At 38.2% G+C, this 19,517-nt stretch overlaps 1 protein-coding gene across 2 annotated transcripts in view; it reads left to right on the top strand.

Annotated features, from left to right (window-relative positions):
• EDIL3 (EGF like repeats and discoidin domains 3) overlaps window positions 1–19,517 on the top strand; it is a 595,375-nt gene that overhangs the window by 132,564 nt on the left and 443,294 nt on the right. For both annotated transcript variants that reach the window (XM_066273737.1, XM_066273736.1), the window contains exon 2: window positions 12,332–12,460. In XM_066273737.1, coding sequence (XP_066129834.1) covers window positions 12,332–12,460 — 129 coding nt within the window. The remainder of the gene's footprint in view (window positions 1–12,331; window positions 12,461–19,517) is intronic.

Here is a 19,517-nt window from a genome sequence, read left to right as displayed (position 1 = left end):
CTGCTGGCCAATCAACCTACAATTACACATCTAAACAAAATCAGGGAGTAAGCCCGGGATGAGCTACCGCTGCCCATTGCTTTCCTGGTTGTAAGTTTAGATGGCAAAGAGGGATTGTCCAGGCAGTTAGTATTTTTCCTGGGTTTCGGCATTAAATGTTGGAATCCATGGGAGTCCAAAAAGACCAGAGTAACAGGCTTTATTTTAAGGAAGAAAGGAACCCTGCCGGGCACTTCTCCAGGGGAGAAGCTGGGGGGACGAATTTATAGGGTAAAGGAGAATCTCGAGCAAGTGAGTGTTGAATCAAAAGTCCTGGTATGTCCAGAATGCTCCTCCTTGGGGGGCTTGTCAGCTTCTTGGGATTCCTCTGTCTCAGGGGCGATAGTCCAGTAAGGGTGAGGTCTGACAGATAAGCGGAACATCAAGAGGGCAGTTTGGAATTTACATATCTATCAGTGGCTGAGTGCTTCACATTTAGAAAAGACAGAATTTCCAATGTATAATCTAAATAAGAAGGCAATAGGAAACCTCCACCGTTGGACAGGACACTGAACTTTATTTTCTTAGTATTACCTAATTGGTTTTATAAAGTCAGTGTGAGTTTGTGTTCTTGACAAGGATCGATGGACTAGGTGTTACTATGATGATCTTTGCATTATTTATGTACAGCAGCCAAATTCTATCTTTTAGTTTGTCCTTTCCTGTCTACTAAAGAACTGCATGCTTTTCTGAAAGGACAATTCACAGGTTTTTTCATCTTTTTCATAATTATAAAAACATATAATCTTAGAGCATAAAATTCAGTAAGCTATTTTATGCATTTTTTAAGAAGTCTGAAGCTTTCAGGTGTCCCTTCTTTGCTGTGGTGACCCTCACCAGAGCCATCTGGTGAAACAGCAAACCTGAATCCTGCCTCCTACTTCCTGCATAAGCCTTGCTGTTGACCTTGATGAGATACATAGTTGGTTACATGTTGCCACTACTAATTCTTGTATTCAAACCCAGCTGGGCTCAGGTTCTTTCTCTCCATCTTTCTTCTATTTTTTTCCAGGCAGCAACCTTCCACTTAGTGCAGGTGCATGTTACTTTCCATTTCTCAGGCCTCTAATACCATCGTGTTTGCAGCAGTGTCCTACGCAGAGAAAGCATCAGGTGGGAACTCCCTAACACAGACCGGCATCCGGCCCACTCTCCCTGTTTAGGATGGTCTTCTTCACACCAAAGGTAATCTTTAACATCGATCCTGAAGCCCTTCTGTCTTCTGACATGTTGTTTTCACACCTCTTACCCTCTGAGAATTCCCTCTGTATTTTATCTTTAACCCCTTCTTTTAGTTCCTGCTTCCTTCCCATGAACACCAATACACTATCAGGTTTCTGCCATTTTAAATGCTTTTCCAACCTGTCTCCCACACAATGTTTATTAGGATAACACTTTATTTAGATAACAATGCCTATGCTCGAGGCACTTATCTCTGGCACTGGGGAGAAAGTAAATCGAAATGATTCCAAACTTTAGAGTTTACAATGTAGGGACACATGTCTGCTTATAAATTACCTTTCCGAACTCTCTTCTCAGAATTTATTTTGTTCCTTGATTTAAAAAAACACCAGCTTTGTGCTAATTTCTCCATCTCCAACCTGAATTTTTCTCCTCAAGTTCAAATTAATAAAACCAACTTCTCACTGACTATATATAGGGTAGTCATCCAAGCATTTCCAAAATGGAAGTACTCACCCCCTTTACTGCACCTGAGATCATATTTTCCTTCAAAATGAAAGGCAGAACTATTGTGAAGTTTGATTTGTGAATTTATCCTTAGTTCTTCTCTTTCCTACACAATATCACATTAGACCTGTAAATGTGTCTCATTCTTCCTCTTGGAGTTCACTTCTCTCCATTTCCATTGTTGGTATTCTAATCCAAGCCAGCATTTCCTGTTTCAGAATAACCTTTGCTGCTTCCTGACTGGTCTGTTGCACTTATATTTTGACCCCTTATAATCCATTCTCCATAATGCATCCAAGGTGAATTATCTAGTTGTCCAAATCATGTCACTCTCTTGCTTAACACCCTTAAATGGCTGTCCTGTACACTCAGAGATGCTAAGACTCTTTATGAGTGTCTTAACGGCCCTGCGTGTCCTGGCCACTGCCTACTCTTCAGTCCTACTTTTCGCCATTTCTGTTTGTCCTCTTCTCTGTAGCCAATGTGAGTGGCACCTGTTTCTTGAATACATGCTCTGGCTCTGCTCTTTGCACCTGCACATGCTTTTCCCTTGGTCTTGAATCTCTTGTTTCACCTCCTTGTCTATCTGGTTCAACTAATCCTCTAGTCTTACATTAGAAGTCACTTGCTTTGAGGTGGCTTTCTAATTCATAGTTATTAATTTGGTAACTCAGTCTTATGATCCTTTGTAACCAGGCATTTCCTTTCTGTTACACTTGAAATATAATGATAAGTACCTGCCAATTTATCTGCTTCTTTTGTTAGACTCCAGAGAATGGTTCATTGTCTATTATGGTCCCATATTTGTACAATAATTATACTTTTAACGGTACCTAGATGGGCTTAAATAAATATTAACTGAATGACTAGATAGATATTCTTTATAAGTAGAAATAATATAGTCAAAATGTTATTGGGAACTCTACTCTATGGTTGAATTTTCTGGTAATTTATAAAATTCAACTAATTATTTTATAGAAATTCAATAGATGTTGTTAGTGTTAAGTGTTACCTATTATATTAACATCAGTTGCCTTTATTTTCAATTTGCCTATTCTAGTTTCCTGAAAACTATATTTTCAAAATTTATAGTGTACTAACAAAGCTGGTCAAATAAATATCTTTCCTCATTTACCTTCCTCTCATTTGAAGGAAGGAAAATACAAATTCTTCCTTTCTTTCCTTCTTTACTTTCTCCTGTTCATTTTCCTTCTTCTTTAATAGATTGAAATCTTCACATGAACTTGAAGGAAATGTGATGGTTGGGTCCAGCCCCAGTGATTCTGATCTGATTGGATTGGGCATTGGGAACTTGAAAAGCTCCCCTGTGGTTCTCATATACATCAAAGCTTGAGAGCCACTGGGTTAGATCATCTCTAATGTCCCTTTCAATTCTAAAAACTGTAGATATTGTTATTTTAAGGGATTCTCCAGTGTGTTTTAAAATACAGAATATGCCAAAAGATTTTCTTTCAAAATATAGAGCCCCAGAAATTTGTCATTTTTATCAGTTAACTAGCTTTCATTGAAGCTGTGAGTTAAGGGATGTAAAACTCAAATAGTCAACACTCAACAATTGTTGCTGATTTTCTCCTAACTTTCCTTAGCCCAGTATTCCCTTAGTATTTAAAAATTATTTATTTTTTAAAAGTTATTTTAAAATGGTGGGATAAACCACTGGCTAACAGCTGAGAGACATCTTGCTTTAAATTAGCATTAGTGTGGCTCTAAGTAAGTCTAAGTTTCTATGTTCATTCATTTCTGTCTTTCTGTCTTTCAAGGCTGAATATGATCATTTGGGGGTCCTCTGAACAACAAAGCATAGCATGGGATGGTCTTGTATTAAAATTGTGCCTAATAATTTTCCAATAGAGTGGAAGATACGTCCTGTCAGTGCAGATAAACTTATTAGCATTTTGTTTTATTTACAGTATTTCTATATCCAAATAGCAGGATTTTCTAAAATATCAACTATAATTTATTTATAAAGAACATATAAAACTAATAATCAAACTTTTTTAACTTTTTAAAGAAATGTAAACTGATTATAGTCCTAACTTTTAATTTGTGAAAGAAGGTTTTAAAATTAAAATCTATGCATCAAACTCATTAGAATGTATGACAAACAAAATCTCAATGTTTAGCACAAATGGACTCTCAAGAGGCACCAAAGTAAATTAAGGGACCTATTGTTGGTTCAAAAAGTGACATTTATTTTGTTCTGCACAATTTCACCAGCAGTAAGTCATAGGAGTGCTAACATTTTCTGTGAGTTGTACCAAGTTGAGTATGCTAATTCTTATGAATTTATGTCATTTTAACTAGGGTTATTGCTCACTTGTGAACTAGAATTGGTTCATTTTGCCAACTACTTTGTTTACAGGTTGGCTCAAATACTAACTTGTGCAGCTAAAGACAAAGCTTTTATTTTCTTTTAGTTTTAAATGAAATGATAAGAGTATAGCTGCCAAGTCAATGGGAGAGCAGTAAGTTGAAGGTGAGGTTATAATACACAAACCTGCACTGTCATGGTTGTGGAACATAAATTTAGGTGGTCTCTGTGTTTGACTTTTCCACATATAATTATATATTGTAATATCCTTCACATTTAGTTTATAGAGCTATTAAAGAATTAAATAATACCTTGTGTTAGTGAAATAATGTGCTTGAATGATATTTTATCACTTTTTTGTTTTTACTTTGCACCTGTATATAAAGTTTTATAAGAAGTGGAGAAGAGCAGGTGTGAGGTGCAGAGTATTTTAGGTGGCTTCTGGGAAGGGCAGAAAGTGAAGAGGAATGCATTCCCCCAAATAAATTATTAACCTATTTACATTACTGTGTAAATACATGAGAGCAGTACTATCTAAATATATTCATATGTAAAAAGATATTCATAAATAATGAGGTAACTACATTAACATGCAAATATAATAAATTTTCAGTAGATGTTTGATGCATATTGAGAAAAAACTTAGCAGATATTCCCTTGAATATCAGGACAGAGAATCCAATGTGGAACTTTAAATTATAAATTGGTTCCTACTAAAATTATGTTGCCAACAAAAAACATTTAGTGACATTTTGTTACTGTGTTGCAGGTACACTAGCCTCCTTCCTATTTCTTGAATTCATTATTGTCTTGCTTATCACTAGGTCCACCGAATTCCCAGAGTGGTATCAGCGTAGAATCCTCTCCTTTCCCTAGCATTCAAAGTTGCATAGTTGTATATTGAGCTCAAAGAAAAAAATACAAACTCAAGCATAAAGATACAAATTTTATGTTTTATGGGATTTTACTTTTTTGCTTGTCTTCTGCAGTGCCATGGGATATTTTATAGATGCCTATACATTTTGCTGTGTAGGCTAGAACAGAATGGATTGCAAATTGATAGTGGAGTGAAATGAGACCCTGAATTACCTTGAATAGGAGATGACTGGCAACAAGTGAGAAAAATGAAGTGGACACTGAACACAGACAAAATGGTCCCAGTCCAAGCAGAACTGGGGAGTTGGGATGAAAAGAGCAGGCAAACAGGAAGTTAAATTTAGCCTGCAATGATTTCTTGCCCCTGGGAGAAATAATTGCTTCATTCTATTGCCAAAAGGCAAATCGGCATCAGCTTAATTTGCCTGAGTCTGCCATAAACTGCAGATGGAATCATAAAACATAGTTAGGTTTAAATTAAACACATCTGTCCTAATCTAAAGCAGGTGAGGCTAGCCAGCCCAGGAGTGTCAAGATATAACACTGCACACAGATTATAATATGCAGAGGTCTATTTCAGGAGCCTGCTGACAGTGGAGTACAGAATCATAGAATCGCATACTGCCCTATCTTCCCTGGTTGAGCCTGCCTCGTTGCACTGGCTGCCGTCTTTGCTTTAAAAGACTGTACCAGCACATCTAGTGGGCAGGAAACAAACAAATGGAAAAAAAACACACTGATTTGAAGTCCAGAAGTCTGTTCTCTCTTTTTTTTTTTTTTTTTTTTTTTGACAGAGACAGAGATAGAGATAGATAGGGACAGACAGACAGGAACAGAGAGAGATGAGAAGTATCAATCATCAGTTTTTCATTGCAACACCTTAGTTGTTCATTGATTGCTTTCTCCTATGTGCCTTGACCATGGGCCTTCAGCAGACCGAGTAACCCCTTGCTCAAGCCGCAATGTTTGAGTCCAAGCTGGTGAGCTTTGTTCAAACCAGATGAGCCTGCGCTCAAACTGGCGACCTCGGGGTCTCAAACCTGGGTCCTCTGCATCCCAGTCTGATGCTCTATCCACTACGCCACCACCTGGTCAGGCCTAGAAGTCTGTTACATTTTAATCAGGAATGTTAACTAATGCTTTCTCCAATTAATTGAAATAATAGAGAATCAGAAGTCCCTACAGTGCATTTTAACTGTACTTGAAATTCCAGCAAGAGAGGATTTCTTTCTGGTTAAGGTATCAGCCTTCATCTATACCATAGTGGGTGTACACTGAAAATAGTCGGTGTGTAACTTATCCAAACCTGGACAATTGTGAGAGTGAATGGGGACCGCAGCACCCATGGTGGTGCAGAATTCCAATCTCCCTTTAAGAAAAAACAGGAAATGCAGTTAGCTCCTAGCATCCCTTCTACAGCTTTTTCAGGATCCCACTTGAGCTTGAGGGCTTCCTTGCACCTGAGCCACCTCAAGCCAGTGATGGATCATGGTAAGGGCACTAGTACCTGGTCCTTTTTGTCTTCAGGGGATTCCTCTAAGGAGTCATCTTTGCTCTGCAGCTTCTGGTAAATTAGCTAAGACTTTGTCAAGTCCGCCTTACAGAGTGAGACTCACCTGCTCAATGTTTTTCTCACCACCCATCACCCCCATTTCTTTTCAAAGATGTCAGATCAGCATCACCAGATGAAAACTTTCCTGCCTGCTTCTGATTCCTCCTCATTTTATCTTTCAAAAGCGTTGCTCCTCAGTAAGCTTCTTGCACTCTTAACCTTGTTTTAGCATTTACCTCGTGGAGAACTGAGCTGATACAGGGTGACTATTAATAATTAGGTGTAGGCAAACAGATTTAAAGTATAGCCTATAATTCTATTATGTTTGGTAGGCTTCTGTTGTCTGGCCTATACTGTATCCAGGGCCCAAACTTTGTTTCTGTTGACACTGTCCATCTACCACAGGTACATGCGGGGACCTTTGTTAACCTCCGGCAGATCTCCACACATTAGACCCTAAGTGAACAGACTGAATATTTATACTAGAATGGAAAAGGCCTAATATGAATATTCCTCTTTTTTTTTTTTTTTTTTTTTTTTTAAGAATATTTCTTCTCTCCTGATCAGGCAGTGGCACAACACGTAGAGTGTCAGCCTGAGAAGCAGAGAACCCGTGTTGAAACCCCAGGGTTGGATGGCTCCTTGGCCTCTGCCCCAGGCGCTAGAGTGGCTCTGGTTGCGGCAGAGCGATGCCCCGGAGGAGCAGAGCATCACTTCCTGGTGGGCAGAGCGTCGCCCCCTGGTGGGCATGCTGGGTGGATCCCGGTCAGGTGCATGCGGGAGTCTGTCTGACTGTCTCTCCCCGTTTCTAGCTTCAGAAAAATACAAATAAATAATAAATAATAATAATAATAATAATAAAAAGAAACCCCAGGGTTGCCTGCTCATCCAGTTCGAGTGCGGGCTCACCAGTTTGAGGCAGGTTCGCTGGCTTGAGGTGGGATCATAGACATGACCCCATGGTCGCTGGCTTGAGCCCAAAGATCACTGGATTGAAGCCCAGGATCGCTGGCTTGAGCTCAGGGTCGTTGGCTTGAGCAAGGGGTCACTGGCTCAGCTGCAGCCCCCCATTCAAGGCACATATAAGAACTCAATCAATGAACAGCTAAGGTGCCACACTAAAGAACTGAAACTTCTTATCTCTCTTCCTTCCTGCCTGTTTGTCCCTGTCTGTCCCTCTCTCTGTCTCTGTCACAAAAAAAAAGAATCTTTCTTCTTTTCTCCTTATTTAGTTATTATTTGGTGTGCCCAAGGACCTCTCCTCTCCTCTTTTTCCTCTGCTCCCATCCCCTCTCAGGTTCTGCCTTCCCTTCAAAGACTCAGTGAGATACAGTTTCCACTTTCATACTTAACAATGCACATTGTATCAAAATCTCTTCATTTTTATATCTGCCTAATTAATAGCTTTATAGAATATTTTTATTTTAAATATCTCATAGACTTCTCAAACACAATAATTCCTCTAAAACTAAACCTAGCATATTTCCTTATAAAAGGCTACTCCATCATCCAGGAAGGAGCTTCAGACATCAAGCCAGATTTCTTCCTCTCCCTCAATATCCACATGAATTTGGTCACAATGCCATCATGATACTACTTTATACATCACTTTGTTCAATTCTATTACATTTTATCTACTTTTCAAAAAGATACTAAGTAAATATCAAATAATGGGGATAAAATATGAGTTTCTACAAGTATGTAATGTATTAGAAATGAGAGGAAAAAATAAGTCAGATAAGTAGTAGCTGGCATCTACAAGATATAATTTAAGATGCACACATCACCCTGTCTCATTCTGACCACAGAAACATCATTTGACTGACATACACACCTGGCAGAAAACTGATTAGGTTAAGTTTATTCTCTTACAAAGGGCAGCAAAGTATCAAGAAAGGTTTCTTAGGACATCAGGACTCTCCATCATGATGGGCTAATCAAAGGAATCAGCCATTGCAGCCTCTTGTGGCCTTTGCTATCTCTGGACTGTAAGACCACTTCAGTTACTAAACTGTGCAAGAACTTGGCTGGAGGAGTTTAAGAGAGGTCAGCATGAGAGGTTCTTGATTTTGAATAAAAATACACATACAGGTAGTATGCTTAAGAACCTCTAAGATTCTGTTCATTCCCTGCCTTTCTCCTGGAGACATTGCTTCTGTCAGTGTCAATCAAACAGCAGAGACATCTACAGCATGCTTTGACCTGGTGAGAGTGCACCACAACAGAGTGTAATCTGGGCAGTATAGAACTCTCTCTTTTTTTGTAATATTGACAATATACACAATTATGACTGATACCTCACCAAAAAAAGTTTGGGTGTTAATAGTCATCTTCATGCAATATGAGGAGTTAGGAGATGATAGTGTTGCAGGCCTGGCTGTACAAAGCTGTGCTGCTTTGCTTACACCAAAGGCAGAGAGGCATGGTGTCGCTTTTAAAATGGTATGTGAGTCTTTCTGGAAAATGTCGACAATTTTGCCTTTGTAGAGGAATTGTCTGGAGGAAGGGGTGGTACTGATTTAGGGGATTTCTGCTCATTTGATCCAACACAGTACTGCCTGAGTCATCATTCCAAAACACAAACATGACCACAGACTTCCCCACCTGGACAGTCTCTTTTTCATTTGTTTATTTCTTTGTTTTTTTATGATCTTCCACTGCTTAAAGGTAAACTTTGAAATTTTGGCTCAATGTGCCACTCTCTGAGTTGATTTCTCTCTGTTACTCATGCACATCTATGCTCTAATTTCGGGGCTGACTGAAGTCCTAGAATGAGCCATGCTCATTTCCCTCTGCATATGTTATTTTCTTTGTCTGGAACGTAGATCCACTTCTACATCACCTGACAGCACTGCATCCTGGTACAAGTCTCCACTGACCCTGCAGTTTGGATCATGTACACTAGTCACAGCTCGTATCACTCTGTGCTGTAATCGCTAATGCTTTTCTTTTTTAATCTCTCCTAGTAGGCTTTGTACTTCTTCATGGTAAAGTATCTCTTTAGTTCTGTATGCTGAGCTTACCTAAGTGCCTTACCATAAAATAGGTACTCCAGGAATAAAAAGGTAGCTGGACAAAGAGATGGACAAAAGGAGGGATAGCTCTGTTGCTAGGTAGCTAGATACATAATGAGGTAGACAAAAGGTGTATTGAAATATCTTTACCAGTTATCAACCTCCCCATTCAAATGTACCCTATCAAATGATGTCATGATAGTCTTCTTAAAATATAGATATAGTCATGTCATAACTTTAAAATACATGCAAAAACATTCACCGGCTCTTCAAATGCTAATTTACAATATCTCTTTTTAATCTTCTCTGATCTGATCTATTTACACTTTCTCAGCTGTTTCTAATCAAATACTCCATGAGCCAGCCATACTGCAATCTGTGTTATTCTCAGAACATATTCATTTGCTCATTTATCCACTTATTTCATGACTCTTTTCTCATATCTGCTCCAGTGTTCATTTGGTATTTTTATGTATCATCTAGTCTAGCTAATGGCTTGCTTTATAAATTTTACAAAAATCTTAACCTTCAGTTTTCTTTTTATTTTTTTTTCCTTTTTTTTTTCTTTTTTTTTTTTCCTGTATTTTTCTGAAGCCGGAAACGGGGAGAGACAGTCAGACAGACTCCCGCATGCGCCCTACCGGGATCCACCCGGCACGCCCACCAGGGGGCAAAGCTCTGCCCACCAGGGGGCAATGCTCTGCCCCTCCGGGGCGTCGCTCTGTTGCGACCAGAGCCACTCTAGCACCTGGGGCAGAGGCCCAGGAGCCATCCTCAGCGCCCAGGCCATCTTTGCTCCAGTGGAGCCTCGGCTGCAGGAGGAGAAGAGAGAGACAGAGAGGAAGGAGAGGGGGAAGGGTGGAGAAGCAGATGGGCGCTTCTCCTGTGTGCCCTGTCCAGGAATCGAACCCGGGACTTCTGCACGCCAGGCCGACGCTCTACCACTGAGCCAACCAGCCAGGGCTAGTTTTATTTTTCAAACATTTTAAAGTAGTCTAGAAAAGAAATATAATAATTCAAGGGAAAACTTTTATAAAGCTACTTAACAAATACAAAGCATTTGGGAGTTGGGGCCCAGATGCTTTTATAACTTTGGAAAAGCTTCTTTCTCTTAATCTAGGAGGTGGTACTTTCACCTGTGAAGCTCTTTAGAACTGTATGGGGCCCTGCTGGTTTGCTCAGTGGATAGAGTGTCAGCCCGGTGTATGAACATCCCAGGTTTGATTCCTGTCAGGGCACCAAGAGAAGCAACCATCTGCTCCTCTCCCCCTTCCCTCTCCCCTTTCTTTCTCTCTTCCCCTCCCATAGCCAGTGGCTCAGGTGGTTCAAGGGTTGGCCCTGGGTGCTGAGGATAGCTTGGTTGGTCTGAGTGTTGGCCTCAGGTGCTAAAATAGCTCACTTGATTCAAGCATTGGCTCCAGGCAGGGGTTGCCAGGTGAATACTGGTTGGGGTGCATATAATAGTGTGTCTCACTATCTCCCCTACTCTCACTTAGAAAAAAACAAAAACAGAAAACCTGTATGAGCTTTTCTGAATCTGATCTACATCCTCTTTGTGTAATAAAGCTACACCCAGGACTGTCTGAAGCCTGCTTTTCACTTGGGAAAATGCTATTTGGGGTCTGCTAAGCTACTCAGGGATAATAGCCTTCTGATTTCTAGACACTCTGAATTACCTGAGAGAGTCTTTCAGGTTGCACCTAAATTATTTGAAATGTTTTTGCAAAGGGTCTCATGGCCACATCCTTGATTTGATATTTACGTTGAGGCCATGTCTCTCTGACCAAGCTCTGGATTGGCCATGTCACTGTTTGAGAGGCTGGAGTCGAGAAACAGCTGTTTATCTGCTACAGCATTGGTCCCTTCGTGCTCCTCTTCAATTTGAAACTCATCAGTTCTTTATTTAGCATGTCATTTTCTTATCAAATTAAGCTATGAAGAGCCAGCCAGCTCACACTTCCACATTCTGCCTGGACATCTCACGACTTGGAAACAGAAGTTTATTAGGTACATTTTTGGTCACTGAAGTGTCCTCAGGTGCCAGCTCTACTGGCTGCACCTCTGTGCATTGCACAGATAGCTATTTCTCTAGCTGCTCACAGCCATTCCTTCAGTGCCTTCCCATATTTTACTTGCCACCCAGTACCAAAGCCAGGGACACATAGTTTAGATCTTTGTTGTGGAACAGCTTATTTCTTGATAGCAGTTTCTCTCTTATCCTTACAAGATTATCTTACCTCTTTTTATTTTACCTCTTTTAAATAAGGTAGCCTGAATTTATTCTCATGACACAGCAGAATTCCAAAAGGACATAGAAATACTCTTGTGCTTACCAAATCTCTGCTTTCCTCAAGTCCGCTAACATCCTACTGGCCAAAGCAAGTCATCTGAACAAGCCCAGAATCTAGGGATCCAGAAGCAAACCACACCAATTAAGTGGGAGGAACTGGAAAGTGAAAAAGCACAGTGTGTGCTACTGAAAGGTTATTTATTGAAGTAATTAATAAACCTGTTTTCCATAGATATTTCAGTTAATCTTTAACAAGTTAGATAGCAGTTGATTTACATGTGATAAAGGAACCCCAAACTGCATTAAAAACTTTTAGTATGCAATACAGTATGAACTGTTTGAATTATAAATTTTAATTTTTACCATGTTACATACCATCTCTTAAAAGCACAAGGTTTCAAATGGGTCTACCATACCTTATGTGTACATCTAAATTGCATGATGACTTTACCAAAGGAAGATACATGGGGTGTGTGAGATAGTACATTTCACTGCTAACACAGAAACAAAAAAACAAGACCTGTTTCTTTATTCTTCAGGTGATATTTGTGATCCCAATCCCTGTGAAAATGGAGGTATCTGTTTGTCAGGATTATCTGAAGATTCCTTTTCCTGTGAGTGTCCAGACGGCTTCACAGATCCCAACTGTTCTAGTGTTGTGGAGGTTGGTAAGTGCAAGATTTAAGCATCTTAAGTTATCTTTTTTTGTTTTGATGAGTGACTGACAAATTTGACTGTGGTGCATTGTGAGTATTCTGTATAAGATTCCTGCAAGTTGTTAATTAGTTTACTCCTTTGTAGAAATCTCAATTTTATAATTTCTTTTTTTTTTTTTTATAAATTTTTATTAATGGTAATGGGATGACATTAATAAATCAGGGTACATATATTCAAAGAAAACATGTCTAGGTTATTTTGTCATCAAATTATGTTGCAAACCCCTCGCACAAAGTCAGATTGTCCTCTGCCACCCTCTATCTAGTTCTCTGTGCCCCTCCCCCTAACTCTCTCCCTCCCTCCCTCCCATGTCCTCCCTCCCCCCCCACCCTTGGTAACCACCACACTCTTGTCCATGTCTCTTAGTCTCATTTTTATGTTCCACCAATGTATGGAATCATGTAGTTCTTGTTTTTTTCTGATTTACTTATTTCACTCCTTATAATGTTATCAAGATCCCACCATTTTGCTGTAAATGATCTGATGTCATCATTTCTTATGGCTGAGTAGTATTCCATAGTGTATATGTGCCACATCTTCTTTATCCAGTCTTCTATTGAAGGGCTTTTTGGTTGTTTCCATGTCTTGGCCACTGTGAACAGTGCTGCAATGAACATGGGGCTACATGTGTCTTCACGTATCAATGTTTCTGAGGTTTTGGGGTATATACCCAGTAGAGGGATTGCTGGGTCATAAGGTAGTTCTATTTTCAGTTTTTTGAGGAACCACCATACTTTCCTCCATAATAGTTGTACTACTTTACAGTTCCACCAACAGTGAATGAGGGTTCCTTTTTCTCCACAGCCTCTCCAACATTTGCTATTACCCGTCTTGTTGATAATAGCTAATCTAACAGGAGTGAGGTGGTATCTCATTGTAGTTTTGATTTGCATTTCTCTAATAACTAATGAAGCTGAGCATCTTTTCATATATCTGTTGGCCATCTGTATCTCTTCCTGGGAGAAGTGTCTGTTCATGTCCTCTTCCCATTTTTTTATTGGATTGTTTGTTTGTTTGTTGTTGAGTTTTATGAGTTCTTTGTAAATTTTGGATATAAGGCCCTTATCTGAGCTGTCGTTTGAAAATATCAGTTCCCATATAGTTGGCTGTCTGTTTATTTTGATATCAGTTTCTCTTGCTGAGCAAAAACTTTTAATTCTGATGTAGTCCCATTCATTTATCTTTGCCTTCACTTCTCTTGCCATTGGAGTCAAGTTCATAAAATGTTCTTTAAAACCCAGGTCCATGATTTTAGTACCTATGTCCTCTTCTATGTACTTTATTGTTTCAGGTCTTATATTTAGGTCTTTGATCCATTTTGAATTAATTTTAGTACACGGGGACAGGCTGTAGTCGAGTTTCATTCTTTTGCATGTGGCTTTCCAGTTTTCCCAACACCATTTGTTGAAGAGGCTTTCTTTTCTCCATTGTGTGTTGTTGGCCCCTTTATCAAAGATTATTTGACCATATATATGTGGTTTTATTTCTGGGCTTTCTATTCTGTTCCATTGGTCTGAGTGTCTATTTTTCTGCCAATACCATGCTGTTTTGATTATCGTGGCCCTATAATATAGTTTAAAGTCAGGTATTGTAATGCCCCCAGCTTCATTCTTTTTCTTTAGGATTGTTTTGGCTATTCGGGGTTTTTTATAGTTCCATATAAATCTGATGATTTTTTGTTCCATTTCTTTAAAAAATCTCATAGGGATTTTGATGGGAATTGCATTAAATTTATATATTGCTTTGGGTAATATGGCCATTTTGATTATATTTATTCTTCCTATCCAAGAACAAGGAATATTTTTCCATCTCATTGTATCTTTTTCGATTTCCCTTAACAATGCTTTGTAATTTTCATTATATAGGTCCTTTACGTTCTTTGTTATGTTTATTCCTAGGTATTTTATTTTTTTTGTTGCAATCGTGAAGGGGATTATTTTTTTGAGTTCGTTTTCTAATATTTCATTGTTGGCATATAGAAAGGCTATGGACTTTTGTATATTAATTTTGTATCCTGCGACCTTACTGTATTGGTTTATTGTTTCTAATAATCTTTTTGTGGAGTCCTTCGGGTTTTCGATGTATAGGATCATATCATCAGCAAAAAGTGATAGCTTTACTTCTTCTTTTCCGATATGGATGCCTTTTATTTCTTTGTCTTGTCTGATTGCTCTGGCCAGAACTTCTAGCACCACGTTGAATAAGAGTGGAGAGAGTGGACAACCCTGTCTTGTTCCTGATTTAAGGTAGAAAGTCCTCAGTTTTATGCCGTTTAATAGGATGTTGGCTGATGGTTTATCATATATGGCCTTTATCATGTTGAGATATTTTCCTTCTATACCCATTTTGTTGAGAGTCTTAAACATAAAATTGTGTTGTATTTTATCAAAAGCCTTTTCTGCATCTATTGATAAGATCATGTGGTTTTTGTTCTTTGTTTTGTTGATATGGTGTATTACGTTAACCGTTTTGCATATGTTGAACCATCCTTGAGATTCTGGGATGAATCCCACTTGATCATGATGTATTATTTTTTTAATATGTTGTTGTATTCGGTTTACCAGTATTTTGTTTAGTATTTTAGCATCTGTATTCATTAGAGATATTGGTCTGTAGTTTTCTTTCTTTGTGCCATCCTTGCCAGGTTTTGGTATGAGGGTTATGTTGGCCTCATAAAATGTGTTTGGAAGTATTGCTTCTTCTTCAATTTTTTGGAAGACTTTGAGTAGAATAGGTACCAAGTCTTCTTTGAATGTTTGATAGAATTCACTAGTATAACCGTCTGGGCCTGGACTTTTATTTTTGGGGAGATTTTTAATAGTTTTTTCTATTTCCTCCCTGCTGATTGGTCTGTTTAGGCTTTCTGCTTCTTCATGACTCAGTCTAGGAAGGTTGTATTGTTCTAGGAATTTATCCATTTCTTCTAGATTGTTGTATTTGGTGGCATATAATTTTTCATAGTATTCTACAATAATTCTTTGTATTTCTATGATGTCTGTGGTGATCTCTCCTCTTTCATTTTGGATTTTATTTATTTGAGTCCTGTGTCTTTTTTCCTTGGTGAGTCTTGCCAAGGGTTTGGCAATTTTGTTGATCTTTTCAAAGAACCAGCTCCTTGTTTTATTGATTTTTTCTATAGTTTTTCTGTTCTCTATTTCATTTATTTCTGCTCTGATTTTTATTATCTCCTTTCTTCGGCTGGTTTTGGGTTGTCTTTGTTCTTCTTTTTCTAGTTCCTTAAGGTGTGAAGTTAAGTGGTTTACTTCGGCTCTCTCTTGTTTGTTCATATAGGCCTGAAGTGATATGAACTTTCCTCTTATTACTGCTTTTGCGGCATCCCAGAGATTCTGATATGTCGTATTTTCATTTTCATTTGTCTGTATATATCTTTTGATTTCTGTGCTTATTTCTTCTTTTACCCATTCATTTTTTAGAAGTATGTTGTTTAGTGTCCACATTTTTGTGGGTTTTTCCTCCTCTTTTTTGCAGTTGAATTCTAGTTTCAAGGCTTTATGATCAGAAAATATGCTTGGTACAATTTCAATTTTTCTAAATTTGCTGATATTGTCTTTGTGGCCCAACATATGGTCAATTCTTGAGAATGTTCCATGTACACTAGAGAAAAATGTATACTCTGTCGCTTTGGGATGAAGTGTCTTGTAGATGTCTATCATATCCAGGTGTTCTAGTATTTCGTTTAAGGCCACTATATCTTTATTGATTCTCTGTTTGGATGACCGATCTAGAGCCGTCAGCGGTGTATTGAGGTCTCCAAGTATGATTGTATTTTTGTTAGTTTTTGTTTTAAGGTCAATAAGTAGCTGTCTTATATATTTTGGTGCTCCTTGGTTTGGTGCATATATATTAAGGATTGTTATGTCTTCTTGATTCAACTTCCCCTTAATCATTATGAAATGACCATTTTTGTCTCTGAGTACTTTTTCTTTCTTGTAGTCAGCATTATTAGATATGAGTATTGCTACGCCTGCTTTTTTTGGGGTATTGTTTGCTTGGAGTATTGTTTTCCAGCCTTTCACTTTGAATTTGTTTTTATCCTTGTTGCTTAGATGTGTTTCTTGTAGGCAGCATATAGTTGGATTTTCTTTTTTAATCCATTCTGCTACTCTGTGTCTTTTTATTGGTAAGTTTAATCCATTTACATTTAGTGTAATTATTGACAGTTGTGGGTTCCCTACTGCCATTTTATAAATTGCTTTCTGTTAGTTTTGTATCTAGTTTGATTCTTCTCTTTTGTTTTTCTATCATTTGTTTTTGTTTGTTTGTGTTCCATACTTCTTTCCTCTGTTGCTACCTTTTTTAAGTCAATTGTTTTTGTGGTGGTTTTTTTAAGGGTGGTTACCATTAAGTAATGAAAAGGGTACCTACCATATTCATTGTAGTACCCTATCTTATAAGTATTTCTGCACTTCATCATCCTTTGCTACTGTTAATCTCCATCCTCTCCCCCCTTTTTTTCCTTTGTTGTCACAGTTTAAGTTTGGTTTTATTGTGTTCTTCGTGGAGCTGTTACTTGTGGTGTTGTTTTCTTTTGTTCTTTGAATCTGGTTGGAAAACCCCCTTTAGTATTTCCTGGAGTGGGGGCTTTCTGTTGATAAATTCTCTCATCTTTTCTGTATTTGTGAATGTTTTTATATCTCCTTCATACTTGAAGGATAGCTTTGATGGGTATAGTATTCTTGGCTGAAAGTTCCTCTCTTTCAGGGCTTTAAATATTGGGGTCCACTCTCTTCTAGCTTGTAGAGTTTCTGCTGAGAAATCTGATGATAATCTAATAGGCCTTCCTTTATATGTTGTACTCTTCTTTTCCCTGGCTGCCTTGAGAATTTTTTCTTTGTCATTGGTTTGTGTCATCTTTATTATGATGTGCCTTGGAGTGGGTTTGTTGGGGTTAAGAAAACTTGGTGTTCTGTTTGCTTCTTGAATTTGAGGCTTTAGGTCCTTCCACAGGCTTAGGAAGTTCTCGTCTATTATTTGTTTGAGTATATTCTCCATTCCATTTTCTTTCTCTTCTCCCTCTGATATACCTATTATTCTTATGTTATTCTTTCTGATGGAGTCAGACAATTCCTGTAGGGCTTTCTCGTTTTTTATTATTTTTGAGTCTCTTTCTTCTTCTCTCTGTTGTGCCTCAAGTTGTTTGTCTTCTATTTCACTAATCCTATCTTCAATCTGGGCTGTTCTGTTAGCTAAGCTTGTTACCTCGTTTTTCAGCTCGTGAATTGAGTTTTTCATTTCTGTTTGATTTGTTTTTATAGTTTCAATTTCCTTGGTAATATATTCTTTGTGTTCATTGAGTTGTTTTCTGATCTCCCTATATTGCCTTTCTGTGTTTTCTTGTATATCTCTGAGTATTTTTAAGATTTCTATTTTAAATTCTCTGTCATTTAGCTCCAAGGCTTCCAATATGTTAAGTCTTTTCTCCATAGATTTTTCCACATCTATTTGTGTTACCTCTCTTTCTTTTGTATCCATAATATTCAATTTCCTCTTTCTTATCGGCATCTGAGGGTGGTCTTATTGATAGCACTAATTAGAATTAATAAAGAGTAAAAAAAAAAAAAGGTAAAACACCCCACACAAAAAAACCAGTAATAATTTATTATTTCCCCCTTTTTTTCTCTCTTCTCTTTCCCTCCTCTCCCCTCCTCAGGGAAATATCGTGCCTATAATGGAGGGCCTGATTTGGGGTGAAGAGTTCAAGGGGCAAAAAAAAGGAAGTAGGGCCTACTAAATGCAAAAAAAAAAAAGGAAGAAAATCTTAGACAAGCATAAGATGATTTGCTTGTAAGTGATAGTCAACTAAGAGATATAATGAGAGGGATAAGAGGGAACCAGAAAAAAGGACCAAAAAAGAATAATAAAGAAGAAAAAATAAAAATAATAAGTAAAAATCTGTTGTATTAAGTGGAGCAAAGACTAAATACAATGGAGACCTTGGGTTGGGAGGACCCAAAATGCCACAAAAATAAACAAACAAGAAAAAATTAAAAAAAATAAAAACAAAAGCAAAAAAGAGAAATAAAGCCAAAAAAAAGCCTTGAGTCCCAAATTAACTTATTTGTTCGTGATTGAGGATTATATGGGATGAAAGTAAAATGAGAAAAGAAAAAACAAATAGAAAGGAAAAAATAAGAAAAAGAGAACAACGAAGGAAGAAATAAAAAAGGAAGAGAAAAAAACAAAATAAAGAAAATAAAAAAAAAACAAAAGAGGAGAGAGTGAGAGTCAAGTGTTTTGGAGTATAACCTTAAAGGAGGGTGAGGATGAAGAAGAAAAATAAAATGCAACACTCATGGGTAGTGTAGTTCAAGAAAGGGGAAGCATGAGATAGGCAGAGAATAGAAGGACCGAGGTGGAGGAAATAAAGGCAAAAAGGTAGAAGAAACAAACAACAACAACAACAACAAAAAATTAGTGGATCAAGTTGTAAAGTCTGTGGGTTTTTCTTGATTTTGAGAGGTTAACTTCTTCCTTTTTCTTTTCTCTCCCTCTTCCTGGTCGGTGACTCTGTACCCCAGGCTCTGCCCCTGTGTCACTCTTAGGTAGGGATTTGCAGTTGATGGGATTCTATGGCAATGTCATATAATTGGCTTTAGTCTTGCTGGAAGTAAAGGCTTGTTGGCGTTTGCAGGGTCCAACGATGAGAGAGTTTACTTTCCTGGATTCTCTCTCCTAGTCCCCCCTTTCTGAATTAGCAGCCTGGTGATCCAGCTATAAGGCTGCAACTGCTTCTGCCACAGGCGCACTTCCTTGCGGTTTGAAAGAACGTCCCTGTGGTAGATTCCTCCACACCCTCGTCTCTCAGATTCAAGTGATAATAGTCCTTTCGCTATCAGTTTGTGTGGAACTCCGGAATGCCCGAGGATAAATTTTTCTGTTTCTAGTTGATAAATTTGTTGTGATTTAGGGGAGAGCTGTCGGACGCGCTGCTCACGGCGCCATTTCCGTGACGTCACTCTCAATTTTATAATTTCAATTTTACTTTAA

This window comes from Saccopteryx bilineata, chromosome 4, assembly GCF_036850765.1.
Source record: "Saccopteryx bilineata isolate mSacBil1 chromosome 4, mSacBil1_pri_phased_curated, whole genome shotgun sequence".
Lineage (NCBI taxonomy): Eukaryota > Metazoa > Chordata > Mammalia > Chiroptera > Emballonuridae > Saccopteryx > Saccopteryx bilineata.
The sequence above is the reverse complement of the archived record's forward strand: the minus strand, read 5'-3'. Positions and strand labels throughout refer to the sequence as shown.